This window comes from Schistocerca gregaria, chromosome 2, assembly GCF_023897955.1.
Source record: "Schistocerca gregaria isolate iqSchGreg1 chromosome 2, iqSchGreg1.2, whole genome shotgun sequence".
NCBI lineage: Eukaryota > Metazoa > Arthropoda > Insecta > Orthoptera > Acrididae > Schistocerca > Schistocerca gregaria.
The window spans coordinates 92482576-92503634 of NC_064921.1; the positions used below are offsets into that span (position 1 = coordinate 92482576).

General features: G+C 42.9%; 1 protein-coding gene and 1 non-coding gene across 3 annotated transcripts in view; one reads left to right on the forward strand and one right to left on the reverse strand.

Moving 5' to 3' along the window:
* Positions 1 to 21059, reverse strand: part of LOC126336408 (hexamerin-like) — a 47452-nt gene that overhangs the window by 21691 nt on the left and 4702 nt on the right. For both annotated transcript variants that reach the window (XM_050000100.1, XM_050000099.1), the window contains exons 2-4: positions 14354 to 14481; positions 2450 to 2608; positions 674 to 851 (exon numbers count right to left, since the gene is read on the reverse strand). In XM_050000100.1, coding sequence (XP_049856057.1) covers positions 674 to 851; positions 2450 to 2608; positions 14354 to 14481 — 465 coding nt within the window. The remainder of the gene's footprint in view (positions 1 to 673; positions 852 to 2449; positions 2609 to 14353; positions 14482 to 21059) is intronic.
* On the forward strand, positions 6905 to 6977 carry Trnaa-ugc (transfer RNA alanine (anticodon UGC)). The gene has a single exon. It is a non-coding gene; the product is annotated as a tRNA-Ala (tRNA).

Here is a 21059-nt window from a genome sequence, read left to right on the forward strand (position 1 = left end):
GAGACATGGAGTGGCAGTAGTGAAGGGCATGTTGTTTCTGGATGTGTAGCGCTACACTCTAGAGTAATCTGTATGACATCTATATGAATTTTGACTTTTGAATGGAGTGTGGATTGAAATTATAATCAGAGTTGAGTAACCCAGTTCTAATTTTGTAGGAATGCGAAACTTACTACAGCGTGAGAACATCAGAGCCCATTATTACAGAGCTAATTGATTTTGATTTCCAAATAGTTATTGATACTATTGGGGGACAACATATTCTGTAAAGAAATTATTTTAACAATTGAAATTGCTATCACTAGTCACTTCGTCCGTCACTGAAATGTTTGTCTATGATGGACATGAATCAGGGCACAGTGTTCTGCCATCATTCAGGTGTTGAGTGACTGCCCTTCTGATGTATGGGAAGGTAGTAAGCCCATTAGTCCATTTAAGAATTCATTTTAACTGAGCAGATGGTTAAATGAATATCGCTCTTTTTTCCTCTAAATAATGTCTGTCCACGAACAACAATAAAGCATGTGAATATCTGATTTCATGGATCTGGTTTAATTCTTTACTTACGCCACTTCAGTACTTACAGGAAAGAAAACAGATACATGTACGAGTGAATGCAGTGCATTAAAGCCGCTTTTAGGTCCGCCACTGGCCTTAAGCAGTGCCTCCTTACCTCCCAGTCTGGCGTCGTAGACTTCCTGGATGACGTCAGAGGTAATGAAGAGCTCCGGATATATTTCGTAGAGGGGAGGCAAGACGAAGTCCTTCGTGTCCTGGCGCATCCTTACGGACGTGAGGAACGCTACCATAAACTGATCTCTGTTCACTCTCTCGCGGAGGTACAGGGCCGTCTGCAAAACGTAAAGTAATGTTGAAGTAGTCGCTACTTCATGATTTTAGGCACAGCCTCGGATGTAATAATACGATATAAAGCAATGAACATAGAACAATTGGAGGCAAATGAAAGGTCATGGAAAGTATCAGAAAAGACACTGACGACAAGTACAGTATATATTATTGTCACAAGGAAACTGTTTCTGGAGCTACTGGAGGAAACATACGTATTACACAATCAGTTAAAAATCAGTAAATGATCGAAGACAAAGTGAGCGTAGACGACACATGCGTGTAGAGAGACAAATATGCACACATCAGTATCAACAGTAGTGTCAATACAGCAAATCCACATAGTGGAAACACACACACACACACACACACACACACACACACAGAGAGAGAGAGAGAGAGAGAGAGAGAGAGAGAGAGAGAGAGAAGGGAGAGAGAGAGAGAGAGAGAGAGAGAGAGAGAGAGAGAGAGTATATTTATGTGATTCTAAAAATTGCCTGAAGAAATTTATAACCGAAACGAAGACTAGGTGGTCCAAAATGTGGATGCAGATGTGTATTCATTACTTTAAGAGTAATTTTTTCCCTAATATCGCTATTCTGTAACAAAAGCAACAGTTATATACTATAATACCACCATAGTGATAGACAATATCATCATAATAAGATTTTCCCTCTTCAGCGGAGTGTGCGCAGATATGAAACTTCCGGCAGATTAATAATGTGTGCTGGACCAAGATTGGAATTTGAGTCTCGGTCCGGCACACAGTTTTAATCTGCCAGGAAGTTTCAAGTCAGCGCACACTCCGCTGCAGAGTGAAAATCTTATTCTGGAAACATCCTCCAGCTGTGGCTAAGCCATGTCTCCGCAATATCCTTTCTTTCAGGTGTGCTAGTTCTGCAAGGTTCGCAGGAGAGTTTCTGTAAAGTTTGGAAGGTATGAGACGAGATACTGGCAGAAGTAAAGCTGTGAGGACAGGGCGTGAGTCGTGCTTGGGTAACTCAGCTGTTAGAGCACTTGCTCGAGGAAGGCAAAGGTCCCGAGTTCGAGTCTCAGTTCGGCACACAGTTTTATTTTTACACAGGAAATTGAACCAATATAACCGTGACGTTAATGCAGTTGCTGTCGGACTGAATTCCTGATAACGAACTCAGCGCACTATAGTGGCCGGGGAATTCTTTGAGAGTAGACCGCACTGCCTTTCAAATCGATAACAATTTAGCTGGTTGTCTGAATATTAGACGACGGTGAATGGCAAAGTATTCGTTGTATTAAAAATGAATGTGGTGGGTGAAGGCGCTTCAGAGGGAAGGTTTTCACACGTAAGGTTGCTCAAGTGTTGCCGAAGGTTACTTCGTTGATGAAGAATGCCAGTAACATAAGGAACGAAGAAGGAAAGAAAATTTATAAATTACCGTTATGTTATTTTCTTCAAACCTTGAATCTGTAAGGCCAATAAATCAGACGTTTGTAGCAGAAGTATTAATCTAGCTCTTTAATTAAGCACTGCAAGTATATGAAATTGTTACTAGCCTCGTGTAAAAATAATCACTACATTGATTATTAATGCAGCACGACACACATGTTATGGTGCTCTACGTACCTTGTAGAAGGTGTCGTAGTCCTTGGCGTGGTACAGCAAGTCGAAGAAGAGCTTGATCTGATCCAAATGGTGGTCATCAAACACGGAACTGGGCTGCTGCATGGGCAGAAACTCACCGCTCTGCTCCATCCGCGTGAACTCTTCCACCAGTTCTGGCACCTGTAAGCAGTGCGTAGATTGTATGAAATATACGATACCAATCAGCTGTGTTAGTCGTTTACAAAACACAGGCTCTGCTGGGGTAGATCTATTTCTTTGAGAGCGAGCAAAAGGACAAAGGGTTTCAACCGGAACAGAAACTTTGTAAATAAACGTCAGATATCCCTTGTCCTCAACATCAGTGAATTTGAGATTGTATGAGTCAAACGAACGTATCTCCTCAGGCTCTTCAAAACCACCGTGCCAAGATGAAATACACTGTTTGCCAAGTGTAATTTCCGAACGATGATTACACTATAGTTCAGGGGGGCATGAGAGAAGCCTCCACGAAGGGTGTGACCTGACAACTAAGTCTTACACATCCGGGCGTCCCCTGGGCGTCTAGGTATACCTAGACGGCTGATTCTCTCACACCAGAAGCAAACATGCGAGTAAATAAACGGTCCTTATCAGAGCCAACTTTAACTTTCATATCTATAAATATTGAAGGCATATCATCAGCCAAAGAACATCTGCTATCCAACCTACGCCGTGACAAAAAATGCGACGTCCTGTGTATACAAGAGACGCATAGAGATGAGCGACAGAGAGGACCGAAAATACCGGGCATGAAACTAGCTGCAGAAACACCGCACTCTCAGTATGGAAGTGCTATATTTGTAAGACCAAGGCTTCAGATAATCAGTGCTCACTGCACCGCAGAAAATAACATTGAAATCATCTCAGTGGAGCTGAGTAACTGCGTGGTTACCTTTGTGTATAAGCCCCCTTCGTCTGCATTTTCCTTCACACCACCCAGGAACTTCCATAACAGCAAGACGTCTGTAGTAATAGGTGACTTTAACAGTCATAGCCACTTGTGGGGATACTCTGAAGATGACGAAAATGGGGAGGCAGTCCTCTCCTGGGCTGAATCGTGCCAGTTGTCTCTTATACATGACAGCAAGCTACCCCCTTCCTTCAACAGTGGCAGGTGGCAACGTGTATTTAACCCTGACCTCTTTGTGAGTGAAGACATCACACAGCTTTGCTCAAAATCAGTGTGCTCGCCCATGCCAAAGACGCAACACAGGCCACTACTGTGTCAAGTTGTCCCAGCAATAAGGCCACAGGAGGTGAATTTCAAACGGAGATAAAATTTCAAGAAAGCTGATTGGAAAAAATTTTGCTAAGATGCTGGACAAGGAGATTAAGTCTGTGCGACCTATTCCTGAAGAGTATGACAGCTTTGTTCAAACTGTCAAACATTGCTCCCGGGCATCAATTCCAAGAGGGTGTAGGACAATGTATCTGCAGGGTGTGACACCTGAAACAGCTGCTCTGCTGGACAAATACTATCGACTATATGAAGAAAACCCTTATAGCGAGGAAACTTATCTGGCTGCGCAAAATACTCTCTCCTCAATCTCTGAGGCGAAGAGAGAACAGTGGATTAAACTGATGACAGAATGTGAGGTGAGTAGAAGTAGTCAAGCTGCCTGGAGATTGTTAAGACAATGATCCCTCCCAACCCAATACGCCTACAAATGTGAAGGCAGACCAGATCGCACACCAGCTTTTGAAAAATGGTAAACCTGACCATACCAGTAAAATCGGGAGACGAACCCTGGAAAGGGAGCCCGAACAAGAGGGAAACATTCTGTCTCGACCATTCAGTTTGAATGAGCTCGACTCAGCTCTAAATAAGTGCAAAGTAGGAAAAGCAGCAGGGGTAGATGACATAAGACGTGAACAGATCAAGAACTTTGGTCCAGGCGCAAAGTGCTGGCTACTCGAGCTAATGAATAATTGTGTCAAGAGCGGCAAGATACCGAAATCTTGGCGGAAAGCAAAAATTATAGCTATACATAAACCAGGGAAAGACCGGGACGACCCCAAAAGCTATAGGCCAATCTCCCTCCTATGCCATCTGTATAAGGTTTTGGAAAGGTTGATCCTCCAAAGAATTACAGATATGATAAACCATTACTGATCCCTCAACAGGCAGGATTCGGACAAGGGAAGAGCTGCACAGCAAAGGTGTTGAATTTGACACAGCATATAGAGGACGGCTTCCAAAGGCGGCAGATAACAGCAGCGGTGTTTATAAATCTTTCAGCCGCCTACGACACTGTCAACCACAGACTCTTGTTGCTGAAGCTATACAACCTCACCAAGGATTACAAACTAACCTGTCTAATTAGAAATCTTCTGCAGAACCGAAGATATTTTGTGGAATATCAAGGACAAAGAAGCAGATGGAGGCAGCAGAAAAATGGTTTGCCACAGGGCAGTGTACTGGCACCCACCCTCTTCAATATATACACTAACGACCAGCCGTTACCAGAAGGAACACAAAGCTTCATATATGCAGATGACCGAGCAATCACAGCACAAAATCACAGCTTTGAGAGGGTGGGGCGGAAGCTAACTGATGCTCTGAAAGAATTAACTGCCTATTACAGGGACAATCAATTGAAACCAAATCCTTCTAAGACCCAGACCTGTGCTTTCCACCTCCGAAACAGACAGGCTAGTAGAACCTTGCAGATAGATTGGGAAGGAACCTCTTTAGAACACTGCAAGACTCCAAAATACCTCTTACATATAAGGAACACTGCTTAAAAACAAAGCAAAACGTGGCTGCCAGGAAGAATGTGGTTAGGAAGCTGACTGGAACAACATGGGGAGCACAGCCAGACACAGTGCGCACATCCGCATTAGCCCTCTGCTACTCTGCAGCTGAGTACGCTTGCCCAGTATGGTGCAGATCTACACATACAAAGAAAGTTGATGTTGCTCTGAATGAGACATGTCGTATCACTACGGGTTGTCTAAGAGCCACACCTGTGGAAAAACTGTACTGCTTATCCGGCATAGCCCCCCCCCCCCCCCCCCCGGACATCCGAAGAGATACAGCAGCACGGAGTGAAATGAAGAAGGCATTAACATCCGAAGCCCACCCACTACATGGCCACCAACCGGCTCAGCAAAGACTTGTGTCTAGAAAGAGCTTCCTTCACAGCACAGAACCACTCGCTGACACTCCACATCAACACCGGGAGAAGAGATGGCAGGTCAGATGCTAGCATCTGGAGGAGTGGCTGATCCTGCAAGAAGTTCTTCTCCCAGGCCACACAGAGAAATGGTCCACATGGAAATCACTCAACCGCCTGCGTTCTTCTGTCACAAGATCCAAGAGTAATCTGGAGAGGTGGGGCTTCCAGGTGGACTCTCTCCAGTGCGACTGCGGTGCTGCCGTGTAGACATCAACACATCTACTACAATGCACATTACCACCAACTGTGTGCACCATGGAGGACCTCGTAAACACTACATAAAGTGCACTGGACGTTGCAAATTTTTGGGCATCCACTGTATAGATTAAAATTACCTTATGTTTGACAACACAATCTGTGTCTAATCTTTTATTTCATTCTTGACTAGTTTAATTTATAAACCATAATGTATGTATGTATGTAGTAATGTATCTAATGTTGTATTTTTAGTTTGCTTCTGACACGATAAATAAAAAATATAAATAGTTCAGGCAATTAGTGGACGTATGACGTTTCTGGTGTACAGCTGGGTTGTTGATTAACTGCATGCATAATACTTTGGCGACCGACCCAGTCGTCTTCTTAAGCTGCTGTAAGCTGTGTTACGCATACTCGGCTGTGTTTTGCATACTGGTTAAGGTCCAGTCAGCGAATACACATAACACATCTTATAATTAAATGATTCCCCGAGAAATTTAAGCCTCTTTTTATTATCTACTATAATGCTCGAAGCAAACGAAATGAGTTAAAATTTGTGCTGTGGCCAGGACTCGAACCAGAGTTTTCTTGCTCGCCAGGCAAAAATGCTAACCATTACTCCACCGGAGGACGATAGTTAATTTTGCTGCACGAAGTACCTAAGCTGAGTACCCTCCCCAACACAAACTTCAATTCATTTTCGCTTACATATTGTCATTACTGGCAGGGCTCTCCGATATTGGCAAGCTCCCCAGCATTGAACGTAATGGGACGTCCTTGTACTATTTGGTGATCTAATAGATCTTATAATTAATTGTTTCCCTGAGGTCATTATTGTATATAATAAAAAGAGAGTTAAATATCTCAGGGAAACATTTAATTATAAGATCAGTTAGTCCACCAACTGGTACAAGGACACCCCATTACGTCCAATGCTGGGGTGCTTGCCAATATCGGAGAGCCCTGGCAGTCGTGACAATATGTAAGGGAAAAGCGAATTGAAGTTTGTATTGGGGAGGGTAATAGCTTAGGTAGCTCGTGCCGTAATGTTGACCATCGCCCTGCGGTAGTGTAATGGTCAGCATTTCTGCCTTGCAAGCAAGAAGACCCGGGTTCGAGTCCCGACCGCAGCACTGCTTCGATCATTATCGTACACATAACACTGCTTACAGCACACTAAGAGGGCGACTAGATCAGTCGTCCAATTTCTTTTGCATAAAACGGAGACAACAACTTGGATGTAGATGCCGAAAACGCTTGAGAGATCACGTTAGTGGATGTTCTGATCTCAACCAGATCATTAGCATACATAATCTATACCTATGTATAATTTAAAGTACCCGCTCAGCGTTTCTCTGTCTATGTGTAAAGGCTAATCCCAAGGAACTACTCGAGATATTTTGATGAAGTTTGCACTAACAGACAGACCGGCTCACGAGGAAGGTTTGTCTATACAGAGTGTCCCAGAAATGTTGAAACAAAATTCGAGGGGTTTAGAGGGTGTCCTGAGGAACAAATTGAGTATAGGAACTACTGTCTGGAAACATCGTCCAATGACGCTATGGGGCCTTCAGCATAAAAAGTGACTTTGTAAGCTGACAGAACGTAGGTGTAACGTATCGCCAGTCGAAAAGATGGAGCTAGATGTTGAGTAGAAACACCCTGTCTCTTATGAATGCGATGCTCTGTTACCTCGGTGGACGACGGTTTCGGACATGGGTTTCCATCCACAGTTTCTTTCCCTTCTGAATAGCTCGATAATCTTCAATGTTTTTTCGGTGTACAGTAGAAAAATAAGCTGCAGATGGAAACCTGTGTCCAAAACTGTCATCCATGAAGGCAACACAGTACCGCATTCAAAGGAGACAAGGTCTTTCTAGACAGAAACCAGCTCCATCTTCTTCACTGGTGATCGTGGAAATCAGTAGCGATCACTGAATAACCAAAAAAGCACCACGAGACGTTCCGCCTGTGGTACGTGAGCGTACAATGTCACGTTCGCTGTCGAAAGGGTAGCCTAATGGCCGGCGCCGGCACCTATGACTTTGGCACTCGGCAACGCCGCTGGGTGATGTTTCTGGACACGGTTTCCTATCCTGTATTTGTTCCTCAAGGCGCCCTCTACAACTTCATGACGTCCTCGTTCGACGGAAAACCAATGGGCACCTCAGCCCCAGTGTCTACAGGAAACCGACTCACACAGATCGGTATCTGCACGCTCTCAGCCACCACCATCCGGCACAAAAACTTGGCATTCTGAATACTCCATCGTGCTAAAGTCGTCTCAGACTCTGAAAGTCTGCCGCTAGAACTGAGCCACCTCCGAAAAGTCTTCCGGGAAAACGGGAACAGCCACGGACAGGTGTCACATGCTGTATCTGGTGTGACAGGCAAGAAACACACCATCAGAGAAGAGAACACCACCGAAGAAGAAAGCAAGAAACTTGTATTTTTGCCTTGCTGTGGTACAGTGACGGGGAAGATCAGCCGGCTCCTGAAGAGATAAAGCATTTCATCTGTGTTCAAGTCCCCAGCAAAAATCCGTCAGCTCATGAGGCTTGTGAAGGACGATCTAGGGCTTAGAACGCTTGGAGTGTACAAGAAACCATGTCAATGTGGCTGTTACTACGTCGGCCAAACAGTACGCACTCTGGAGCAACGCCGGGTGGAACACGAGAGGTCCTTACGTTTCGCTGTCTAGAAAAATCAGCCGCGGCAGAACCTATCTTAGAAAATGGACAGCGAATTCTGTTCGACGAAACATCTGTCGTTATGAGGCCGAAGGGATTTTGGTATAGCGTCATAAGAGAAGCTATTGAAATAAAAATAAAAGCACCATCAACAAGGACGGCGGTTTGCAGCTCAGCACAGCCGGGGACCCGGCCATCGCGAGGTTAAAACGGGCGGGGCGGACGCGGGATGAAAACATTCCGTATATGTCGAGGAAGAGAGCACCAGTGACGTCACAGCCAGCAGTGCGGTTATATAACGACGCGGTCACGGCGGCACAGCAGTCAATCTTACCACTTGACAATGAGTGAGGAGAGTTCGGTCGAAAGCTCGTGGGATTTTAACCACCTGACGCGGCTGGAAGCCCGAGAAAATTTTAGTAACTCCTTCAAAATTCATCGCAACATTTCTGTGACACCCTATATCATTGATAAATATTTGCTGTAAATTTTCTGACATATGATGATGCTTGCCGAGTAAGTTATACCTCCTAAGAACTTTCCTGGTGTGCGCTGCTTAAATCGTTTAAGTTATATTAGAATTCGTTGTTAAAACTCAGCTACTTAACGTTGTTTTCTGAATTTTAATCATACCTCTACGCTGTGACCTGTAAACAAATTTACCGCTACGTCGTCTAGCGCTGGATACTTACAAGGGCAAGGCCTCAGACACGGCCAACCAATTCGGCTCAAATTTGACAGTTCGCTTGTGTACAACTTAAAACGAAGGACTCTTAGATATTTTGGGTCAACACCCCCGCAATTTTGAGAAAATCGCCCCTAAAGGTTATGACGAGCAATCGACTCAAAATTGGAGGGATCGATAGATAATTGTAAATAGAGCATTTTTCATCATCAGGTATGGGGTCCGCGAACCCAAACTTTTCCAGAAATCGAGGAAAGAAACTCCTACAACTGCCGCTTCTGTACCCGCATGCTAAACGCTTTTCGCCGACACTCCGGAAGCAGTGTAGCTGTCGAAAGATTCTATTCATTACATGTTCTTGGAGCCGTGAGTATATAAGCATACGAAACGTATGCTTATATGACAAGTAGCTGTCGAAAGATTCTATTCATTACATGTTCTTGGAGTCGTGAGTATATAAGCATACGAAATGTATGCTTATATGACAAGTACCACCCATCTAGTTGATCGAAGAAAAGTGAGGACACGTAATAGTGACTGGAAGAGCCATTGTAAAGTGACCTAGAGTAACATAGTTGTTGACTATCCCAAGAGGTTTGAGAAATTTATCTCCCTACCTTATTATTACCATTCCTTATTGATTTACTTACCTAATTAACCCTCCTATCCCTATCGATTGAGATATAGAAAAATACAAACGAAAAGAACATCCGCTATGTTTCTTCGAGATTCGAGCGCGGGTTCTCCGATTCCCAGCCACTTACCTTGGCCGTTGCGCTATTTTTTTTAAATCTCATTTTGTTTGCTTTCGTTCGTTGCATCTGCTCGAGGCGGACGTCGTAAGACATCCCTTTAAATTCGTCGTTGATCGATTAACTCAGTTTCTTTATTACAGAGGGCAGCTAACCTTTTTTTTAAATCTCATTTTGTTCGCTTTCGTTCGTTGCATCTGTTCGGGGCGGACGTCGTAAGACACCCGTTTAAGTTCATTGTTGATCGATTAACTCAGTTTTTTTATTACAGACCGAACACGCTGAGCTACCGTCCCGGCAAAATTTCACTCGAGAGAAGACTTGAATCAATGACCTCTTGCTCCGCAGCTGCTCACGCTAACCACGGGACCACGGTGCTCCCTAACCCTCTGAACGAACACGCTGAACTACTGTGCCGGCGATATCGATGCTGTCGATGAGAAGCGTTAACCATGTGGCTGCAGAACGGCAGTTGTAAAAGTTTCTTACCTCGATTTCTGGAAAGGTACGGGTTTGCGGATCCATTACTGGTGATGAAAATTTCTCCATTTACAATTATCTATCGATCCCTCCAATTCTGAGTCGATTGCTTGTCGTAACCTTTAGAGGCGATTTTCTCAAAAACGCGGGGGTGTTGACCCAACATATCTTAGATCCCTTCGTTTTAAGTTGTACCCAAGCGACCTGTTAAATCTGAGCCGAATCGGGTGGCCGTGTCTGAGGCCTTCCCCTTGTTAGTGCCACTTATGTGAAGCTGGGACAGGTTGCTCATTGAATAATATAGATGTGTGTAGTGCGTATGTCCCAGTGGATCTGTGGAACTCTTGGAGCTATTGCTACTGAATTTCGTTCACATTTGAGTTTGTGTCTGGGAAACAGTGCTGTGAGGTTAAGATACATCTGGCATCTGAAGGGAGGAAAAGTTAAAACTTTAGACTGTATCTAATTATTTCAACTAAACATTGTACCCCTGTGTGTGATGCACTGTTATCGCTCCTAAGAGGAGCAGCAGGGGTGGTTGGAACACGTGCGACCTACGAACCGTAAAATATGTTAATGTACCTATAGCAACTCTAGGGATAGGATAGGGGTGCGCGATTGGAACTCTGGAGTGCGTGGAGCCACTTCAACCAAACTTGATACATGTTTGACATAATAAATAGAAAAATTCAGAGGAGGTGAAGAACTCAAAACATCCACAGTGAGGGCGTGTGGGTGGTAAGAGGGTGAACTGTGAAACTGACCACAACGCGGGAACGCTTGGAGAGATTTCGATCAAACTCGATAGCTATGTGACTTAACAAGTAAAAATGAAATATGCTTTGGGTAAGAGATCCAAAGGGCCTACTGAGATGACGACAGGGACAGAAAGGAGGTGAAGAGTTAAAATAACTGACAACGGCCAAATTAGTACTGCATGCACAGCTCGTTACAGATTAAAAATGAAACTATGATTGGTTCGGTTTGTTACATCAGTTACCCAGCAGGTAATGCACGGTTAATTCTATGGTTTTCAGGACTGAAAATTTTCAGTTTATTAACAAAAGCTGAGACAGGCTTGAAGTAAGAGTAACGTTTAACGACCAACAGAAGATGAGGGCACTGCCCAGTCTCTTACCGACCTACTGGACGAGGAACGAAAACAAAGATGGCACAAGCTGATGGAACAAATGGCCCCACACATTCAAGCCGTAAAAGCTGGAGTCTCATGAGAAAGCTGGGAGGAGCCAACCACAGGAAGTCAACAGAGACCAGTATCCACCCAAACAAAATCAGCAAGAAACTCAGGGATAACGCCAAGATGACAGTGACTCCTGAGCAAAGAAAAAACATAAAAGCTCAGATGGCTGTGGCACTGCAGGAATTTGAAGAAAAAGCCGACATTTTCACGGCAGCAGTCCAAGAAGAAGAGGTGAAGATGGCACTCCAACACACACGGGCAGGGGATGCAGCTGGACCAGACAATATTCTCCCTGAATTTTTGAAAAATCTTGGACCAAAATCGCAGAAATGGCTATGCAAACTATTCACGAGAATTATGGAAACCTGTGAAATCCCCAGAGAATGGAAAACAGCCAAAATCAATGCCGTACTTAAACCAGGGAAGAGTGGAACTGACGCAGGGAACTTTAGGCCAATCTCATTACTGTGCATAACCTACAAACTGTTTGAAAGAATATTGTTGGAAAGACTCAAACCAGTACTGGAGGAACAACTGCCAGTGGAGCAAGCAGGTTTTAGACAAGGAAGAAGCTGCTGCGACCAGGTCTTGGCACTTACCACACACATTGAACGAGGCTTTCAGGAAAAGAAGAAAACAGGGATAGTCCTCATTGACCCAACACAGCGTTTGACACTGTATGGCTAAATGGTTTCATGTTGAAACTGGCAAAGATAGTCAAATGCAAAACAACGTTGAAGCTCATGAACAACATGCTGAGCGAAAGGAAGTTCAGGGTCAAATTAAATGGTGAAACCAGTGAGTGCCATACCCTAAAAAATGGTCTTCCACAAGGATCAGTCTTGGCTCCCTTGCTCTTCAACATCTATATAGCAGATTTGCCTGATCTGCACTCACGTAAATTTGCCTACGCAGATGATTTAGCTATTACAGCGCAAAGTAACTCGTTTGAAAACCTGGAAACAACACTAAATGATGATCTAGCTACACTGAAAAAATACTATGACACATGGCATCTAAAAATCAATGAGACAAAAACAGTAAGCACAGTCATGCATCTAAACAACAAGGAAGCGAGACTTGAACTGCGCCTGGTTATAGATGGTAAAGCTGTCAGCCACGAGAATTTCCCAAAATATCTCGGTATTAAGCTAGATCGCAGCATGACTTTCAAATAACTCCTTACTGATGCTGCCCCAAAGCTAAAGATGAGACATAACCTGCTCAACAATATGTCAGGCACCACTTGGGGTTGTGATGCTGCCACTCTACGAACTGCTGCACCGGCACTGGTGCATAGCGCTGCAGAATACTGTGCCCCAGTCTGGAGCAGAAGCCCGCACGCCAAAAAAGTGGACGTACAACTAAAAGCCACTCTGAGAACCGTCACCGGCACTCTCAGGCCAACCCCCGTTGAGTGGCTTCCGGTGCTGGCAAACATCGCTCCTCTACATACGTAGAGAGAAAGCAACCCAGGACATAGTAGAAAAAATTGAAGAAAAACCCATGGCTACCCATACATGCCGACATGGGAGAACTCACGAGACTCAAGTCCAGGAAACCTATCGTCTGGAGCAGAACATTGGGCATAGAGGGTCTCGATGCTGTATGGAAGAATGCATGGCCGGGTCCGAGAAGAGGCGTCGTGGAAAACCATCACCAAATCCACGACCCAACCAAAAGATTTGAAGGCTTCAATCTCAACAGGAAACAGTGGTCGGCTCTAAACAGGTTTCGCACGGGATTTGGACGATGCAGACAGCAAACAACCAAATGGGGCTATACAGACAATTCGTGTTGTGACTGTAGCGAGGTACAAACAATGGACCATCTTTTGGTTTGTATCATTCATGGTTTCAGAGACGGCTTTCTGATGTCGCTCCACAAGTTAACGGACAATGCCAGGAAATGGCTCCGTAATCTTAATGTTACTGTGTAATTAATTGTCTTCAATTTATTGTTCCATTTAATGTACTAATGTAGCTTTCCTGACACAATTGTAATGGAATAACTGATATAATTTGTTTCCGCATTGTAAGTTCCAAACGTTTCTTGTGATTAATATTAAGCTTATCTGTTCTTTGTAAAATGTATCTGGCAGATCGAACAAGAAATAAATATTTAACGACCAATTGATGATGAGACTGCTGCGCATGGGAGGTTTTCGAGAGCAGATTCTGCTGAAAAACATGTGTGTGAAATCTTGTGGGACAAACACACACACCCATGCCCGGAGGACTCTAACCTCCGCCGGGACCAGCCGCACAGTCCATGACTGCAGCGCCTTAGACCGCTCGGCTGCAGATTGTATTCAAAGGGCAAATGTTATACGGCATGGTTAAAAAATATTTTATTAACGTACTTAGTAAATCAACAGTGGCTGTTTTGAAATGGAGGGATGTACCTTTTTAATGCGACTTTAAAAATGTTGTCTAGAGAACTACAGAGGCAAAATTATCATCAGTCCTTCCAGTAAAAAATTTCGCTGTAAGAGAGAGGAAATGTGGTAATAATGGAAGCCTTTCCCGATTATTTTCTTTGCTTGCCTTTTTTAATTTTCATATTGAATTTTTAAGACATTCTTATTTTAGTTTCACGTTAGAGCTGGTGGTGAGTAGCAGAAACGCGCTGCAGTACGAACAGCTATCGCCACATTACTGATTCCTCCGGTGCGAGCACAGCTGGCCTTCCGTGTAATTACCTGGTAGTTTTCGGGCTGTAGCTTGTAGTCCCTGGCGATGGTAGCCATGTCTTCCCATAGCGGTGACTGGCGGTAATGCTTCAGCAGTCGTATGATGTCCTTGTGGCGCGTCAGTTGTACCTGGTCAGCTGTGAAACAAAGAAAGTAAAGCCAGTTATTAAAATCAAAGTAGTTTCCTGACGGACGATACAGATAGGATTACTTGTGCAAACAGGTTCTTAATATCAAATCCGGTAACAAAATTGTAAATATTTCCCGCCACTGACTGGGATGTCCCAAAGGAGTAATTTTGATCATTTTTGTGCAGAAAAATGCAACGTTAATAACAATTATTTAAGTAAAATAAGTTTTTTATGTAACACGTTTTCAACACGGTCTATAAACCACAAAAAATTTCTCTTAATAACATAGAGATTCCTAACCCTATACAGATAGTCCTGAAAATTCAGGCTTGTGAATTTTTAATAGCTGCGAGAATATTTGTAAAATTTAAAACGAAAGATGTGAAGCGCATGCAGGACTATTGATGCAAGGAACAGTTCACCAGCGTCACTGCACTGCAAACTGCACTGCACTGCACTGCACTGCAAATTGCACTGTTGTGTGATTTTTCACTACGACAGAAACTGTCTACACTCCTTACTATTATTTATTGCATACACTGCACGTGTTTCGTTTTAAACATCACGAGTGTTGTTGTAGCTACTGAAAACTCAGAAGCACAAGTTTCGAGGACTGTCCGTAAAGGAATAGGAATCTGCATGGGGCAAGGAGAAATTATTTAACCCTTTTTCGTCTGATTTATAAACATGTTATGTTAAAAAGGTGTGTTATTTAAATAACTATTTTATGCTTCTTAGTCCTGGGTGTGTGAAATTTTCAAACATTTTGATGAGATTACAGCCAACAGATATGGAAAATTTCACATTTTTTTCAGTTTCGTTGGATCAACTGCACACTGTTTTCTGCTACGTATATGTGGTGAAAATACCGTGATAGTTTAGCATCAATCGCTCTTATCGCCAAACGTTAGCGAATGGAACAGAAAAAGGGGGTAGTAGCAATGGAACAAAAAGTATCTTCCAACACAAACTAAGCAAGAAAGTCCGTTAATATTGTATCGCCAACGAATTCTGATCTGTTTTGGAAGTTTCAAGTCTATAGCGCTTTTTCAGTTGTACAGACGGACGGAACACTCACTGACACTACATACATCGTACGTGTGTCTGACGCAGTCATTCCTTGCCAAGTGACGCTGCTATCACGTGGATAGTTTTATGTCGATAGTAGGTTGATGGCCGTAATGTCCTGGCCAATCAGTGTGTAGTGTAGTGACGTCTCAATCTGGCTCACGTACCCTCTGTTAACAATATTATATCGAAACTCCATGGCATACTGCGGTTTGGTATTTAATCCACGACATAGGTGGGAAGTCAGATGATCATGAATATTACTTCATTGCCCCCTCTCTTTGCAGACCACATACCGGCAGTGAAACTTTCTTGCAGCCTTAGAATACGAATTGTTTATCTGCATGTTGGGCGCCTCTCTACGAGCATGCATTAGAGAGTTTGAGCCCGGAGCATCTTCCTTGCTAGTAAGTCGCTACAAGATCTGTAATACGCAATGTGGAGGCACAAGCACCATCATGAAGCTATTCAGAAAGCGAGATGCAATAATTTTTCTCTTTTGCGGACTGTACATTGAGTTGGCAGCATGTGGCAAGCTGAATCTGAATGCAAGTAATCCAGCTATCTGCCTTCCGCGGACCGTGAATCACGTCTCGCTGAACGACTCGGTGTCAGTACGCCAAACGCCTTCCCTAGTTTCCTCTAAATTCCTCACAGGCTCTCCCTGTGTCTGAAAAATTTACAAGAAATGAGAATCCTGCATCAAACTTAATGATTGAGACACTCCGTGAGAATTGCTCAGATAGCGCAATTGGTATTCTACAGCATACTGTTCTATTTTTGCAGGGGTATTGCTTAATTATTTCAAAAGAAGTAAGTTTGAATTTCGCACGTTGTTACACATGATTTAATTCTCATTTTGCAACATATTCTGCTTATTTCCATCGTTTAATGTCTCATGACTAAGTTTTATGGACTAACACATCACTCAAGAATGAAGCATTGATTGCACAAAAGCGCATAGTAACAATAATGTGTGTTGTTTTAATAAAATCATTTTGTGTATCAGGTCGAGTCATTTTGAAACTAAAACCATTAAAACCGACATTTTAACTAATCTGTGGTGGTCCTCTTCTGGGCTGTCGGTGTAGTCGGCAAAGACTGTCGAAACGGCGGTTTCAAAAGTCGTTTCAGATTTAAAATTTCGCGGCCTAATGTGCAAAAGAATTTTATTTAAATTGGCACTGGCCGTTGCAGCCTTCGTGCTTATAGCAGTATTTGGTGTTCACCAACGGGAGGGAAGTTACGGTTTTCACTTTTGTACTTTTTATATTTATTTATATATATATATTTATACGTATTTAAAAAATGTGCAGCTGAGGTTAAAAAAAATGATAATTGTTTTAGATTACGGTTTTAATGTTCCGTGGACGACGACGAATTTACAGGGGAGACAGCACAAGTTTTGATTGGGGAAGAATGGGGAAAGCAATTCGGCTCTGCGCGAATGCAATTATACCGGCATTTTCCTTAAGAGATTTAAGGATACCCCAGGAAATCTGAGTCTTGATTCCTGGAGAGGGATTGCAACCATCGTTTTCCCAACATTGCCGAATGCGTGTACAGCGTGCCACCTCATAATTTGGTAGAGCTAGACATTTCGTAAGCCCCTCGCCAAGCAGCAAAGCACTGATTCGTTCCACATCCTTCAAAGATCGTATTCATTACGGGATCAGCTAAGAAAATTCGTCAAGAATAATCCACCGCTATTTCAGAATATTACTAATGTGCACAACAGCAGAAGAAGAAATTGCCTTCGTCTCTGACTGCTAAAGCTGTGAGTAATTGAAAAGCGAGTTCTACAGAGAGCGGCAGCGTTTATAGTAGGATATTAAAAACACACCATCAGGCAGTAACTGTAATTTATTTATTACTTCTTATGTCAATTAATAGTTAAAGGTATGCCATTTACTAATGTGTAAGTCACTGTCCATTGCGTGCATTACTTTTTGGATGTGACTCCTGTCAAATGATGACCCCTCTGCACAACACATTCATCTAGGCGGCTTTGGGAACTTTCCATAACTCGGCATAACGTATTCCCTGGGATATTGCTGACGACAGTTCTGATGCGATCCGTCAACTCAGCCGGCCGCGGTGGTCTCGCGGTTCTAGGCGCGCAGTCCAGAACCGTGAGACTGCTATGGTCGCAGGTTCGAATCCTGCCTCGGGCATGGCTGTGTGTGATGTCCTTAGGTTAGTTAGGTTTAAGTAGTTCTAAGTTCTAGGGGACTGATGACCACAGAAGTTGAGTCCCATAGTGCTCAGGGCCATTTGAACCATTTGCACCTTCAACTCAGGAATGGTGGCCAGAATTTGCGTCAGATATTTCCCGGTAGAGTAATTTCCCGTTTTGGTGACATTTTCTGGCCGCCTCGCTCACCTGGCCCTTCACGTGCAGTCTTTTTCCTTTGGGGCTACCTGAAGCAAGAAGTGTTCCGAACACGTTGAGCCACCATTCCTGAGTTTAAGGATCGCATCAGAACCACCGTCGGCAACGTCCCAGGGAATACGTTACGCCGATTTATTGAAGGCTTCCAACGCCGACTAGATGAATGTGTTGTGCATTAGGGACATCATTTGACACGAGTCATATTCAAAAAGTAATCCACGATAAGGATAATGACTTACACATTAGTAAATGGCATACCTTTCACTGTTAATTGACTTAAGAGGTAATATAAATTACAGTTACTGCCTGATGGTGTGTTTTTAATATCCTACTATGGACGCTGCCGCACCCTGTATAAGCAACCACAAATATCTGTGATCATTTACCCAATAACGTAAACTGTCTGATTGCCAACAAAGTAAAGTTTAAATATAATCTGAAACTATTTTGCTGGACAGCTTCTTCTGTTTCAGAGACTACTAATTAATTAAACACCGGTAGCACGTGCAGAATAGGTCAGAAACGTATACTTTGTTGTGTTTCACTTTTAACAGAACAAAGACTAATATGTACATTTTTATTAAATTTAAGTCAATGTTCTGTTTAGAAATAGGTAAATGCAGCCGCACTCACAGCGGACCATTGCGTGTAAACTGCTACTTTCCACATCATTTCGATAGAAATTGTGCAAATGTTCAGTGAAACACGTAATTAACTGATTTTATTATGTGGCTTGGGGCGTGACAGTTAGGTGCTGGTAATTTGAAGGAAAAGTAAGATATTGACCTTTCCTTCATTTTTGAAGAATTTTGTTTCTTCACCTGGAGATGAACAACATTTGTAACCCCAGTAACTGGAGAGTTTAAACTGATCTGTGTGGGAAGTTTCCAATTGTATCGTCGCTGTTTTGAGTCTACCGCAGTTAATGGCACCTGACACCCATACAGCGGTTCTCCATTAAGAGACGCAGCAGGTACCTGTTGCTACCGAAAATGCCTGCACTGCTATTTATTTCTGACATCCTGCTAAGTTTCCCACAGGAAAACGCACTATTGTGAAGTTGGGTTCATTCTGACAGCGTTTGTCACCGGATTACACGACGCCTATTACGAAATGGTTATTTCTGTTATGAATGTCGTTCATTTTCAGCGCGGGGTCACTGGGACAGCAGGGAAGGTTAAAGTTTAAAGTTCCGTTAGCGACAGAGCCGGAGCGCAGCCTTATATTAAGGCAGGTTAACGTTTGCTTTGAATAATTTAAAACGGTAATCGTTTAAAAACGAAAACAAAACAACACACTTTCACTGGTTTATAAAGTTGGACTGTTGCTCTGTAATATCAACCGACAGCGAATACGACAATTTTTGCATAGTATAAAAAATTATTTAGCGAAATGACGAATTTCTGGCTGTAGACAAAAACGAATAAGTTTTTCTGATTGTGCTGTTGCTGTTCGCTATTCCAGTGAGCAGTGTGTCAGGAATATGTAACAGAGTAATCAGTATTTAGTTCAAACAACTGTTCAGCTGTGGACCAATGGAGATGGCGGATTTGTTAAGAGACCGGACTCCTGTTACGGAGGACTGGGGTTCAAACACCTGGTAATTTAGACTCACGCTTGCTGTGGTCTTCCCTAGGTCACTTATGGTTATGGCCGGTAGTTTATTTCAAGGGATATCCACCGTTCCCCTCATCATCCTTGTAAAGTCAGAGCTCCTGCCACGTTTCTTCTGATCTCATCGACGTGACAGTAAAGCTGTATTTTTCTCCATTTAACAAATGTTAAAGAGATTCGAAGAAATGTCCATGTGTCGATATGGGGGGGATGTGACGAAATGTTGAGCTCTGACCGATACTATATGCAAAAGAAGACTCAATAAAATCGGTACTTCAACTGAGATTCAAACACTTTGCAAGGAACACATGGGAAACAATCAGAATCTTCGCAAGGTACGGTAGCGATAGTCGAAGTTAAACCGTTGGCAGGCAGGTTTATTGAAGAATGGTTTGCACAAACCAGCAAATCGAGTAATCACTGCCTCCCAAAATATCTGGATTTACTGCTTACAGTGAACGAAATCTAAGTAGACTGAATCTGTCTGTTTTCCAGAAACATTATGACCGTGAAACTTTTGTAAAGAAATTGTGTTAAACGAGCATCATGTTGTATATGAAACAATCAATCATTTATAAATTTTTGGTTTGCAGGATCTCTTACAGTTACTACGTGTCTGCAAAAGAGCATGAAAAGAGTCAATAACTGCCTATTGGCTGGAATCAGAACACAAAAATTGTATAAAATTCTAATGTCTTTCCGCTTAGAGTTCTCAACCACCTCACTCCCCTACCCCATTTCGGCCTCATGCAGTTGCAAAATAGTGACAAGAATTATTTACAGAAGAATTGAAAAATTGATAGAAGGCGATTTCGAAGAAGATCGCTTTGCGTTCCGCAGAAGTATTTGAACATGCGAGGCCACGTAGCTCCTTCTACTTAGACTGAAAAAGTCAGTCCTATTTTAATAGTATTTACAGACTCAGAGAAAGCTTTTCACATTGCTCACCGGAAAACACTTTTTGAAATTCTGAAGGTCGCTGGGGTAAAATCCGAGCAAAAAATTATCTGCAACTTGTACAGAAACCACGCTGTAGTTAGAAGAGCCATGTAGGATAAGCAGTAGTTGAGTAGAAAGTGAGACAAGTCTGTTGCCTCTCATGTTATACTATCCGCGCACTGAGCACGCAATAAGGTAAGCCAACGAGAAATTTGGAGATAGAATTAAAGTTCAAGTAGAAGGAATTAAAATCAAGCGTTTTGCCAATATAATTCCGTCTGAAACGGCAAAGTACATGGAAGAGTAGTTGAAAGGAATGAATAGTTCTTTGAAAAGAGGTTAGAAGCCGAGTATTAAAAAGAACCTCAACAATGGTAATTCAGTGTAGTGGGAAGTACATCAGATGATGCTGACAGAATTTGATTAGGGAATGATACACTAGAAGTAGTCGACGGGTCTTGGAATTTGGGCACCAAAATAACGCACGGCAGTGAATGTGGACTGGCAACAGAAAAAAATTGTTTCTGAAAAGATAAATTTGTTAACATTGGCTGTAGGTTTAACTGTTAGG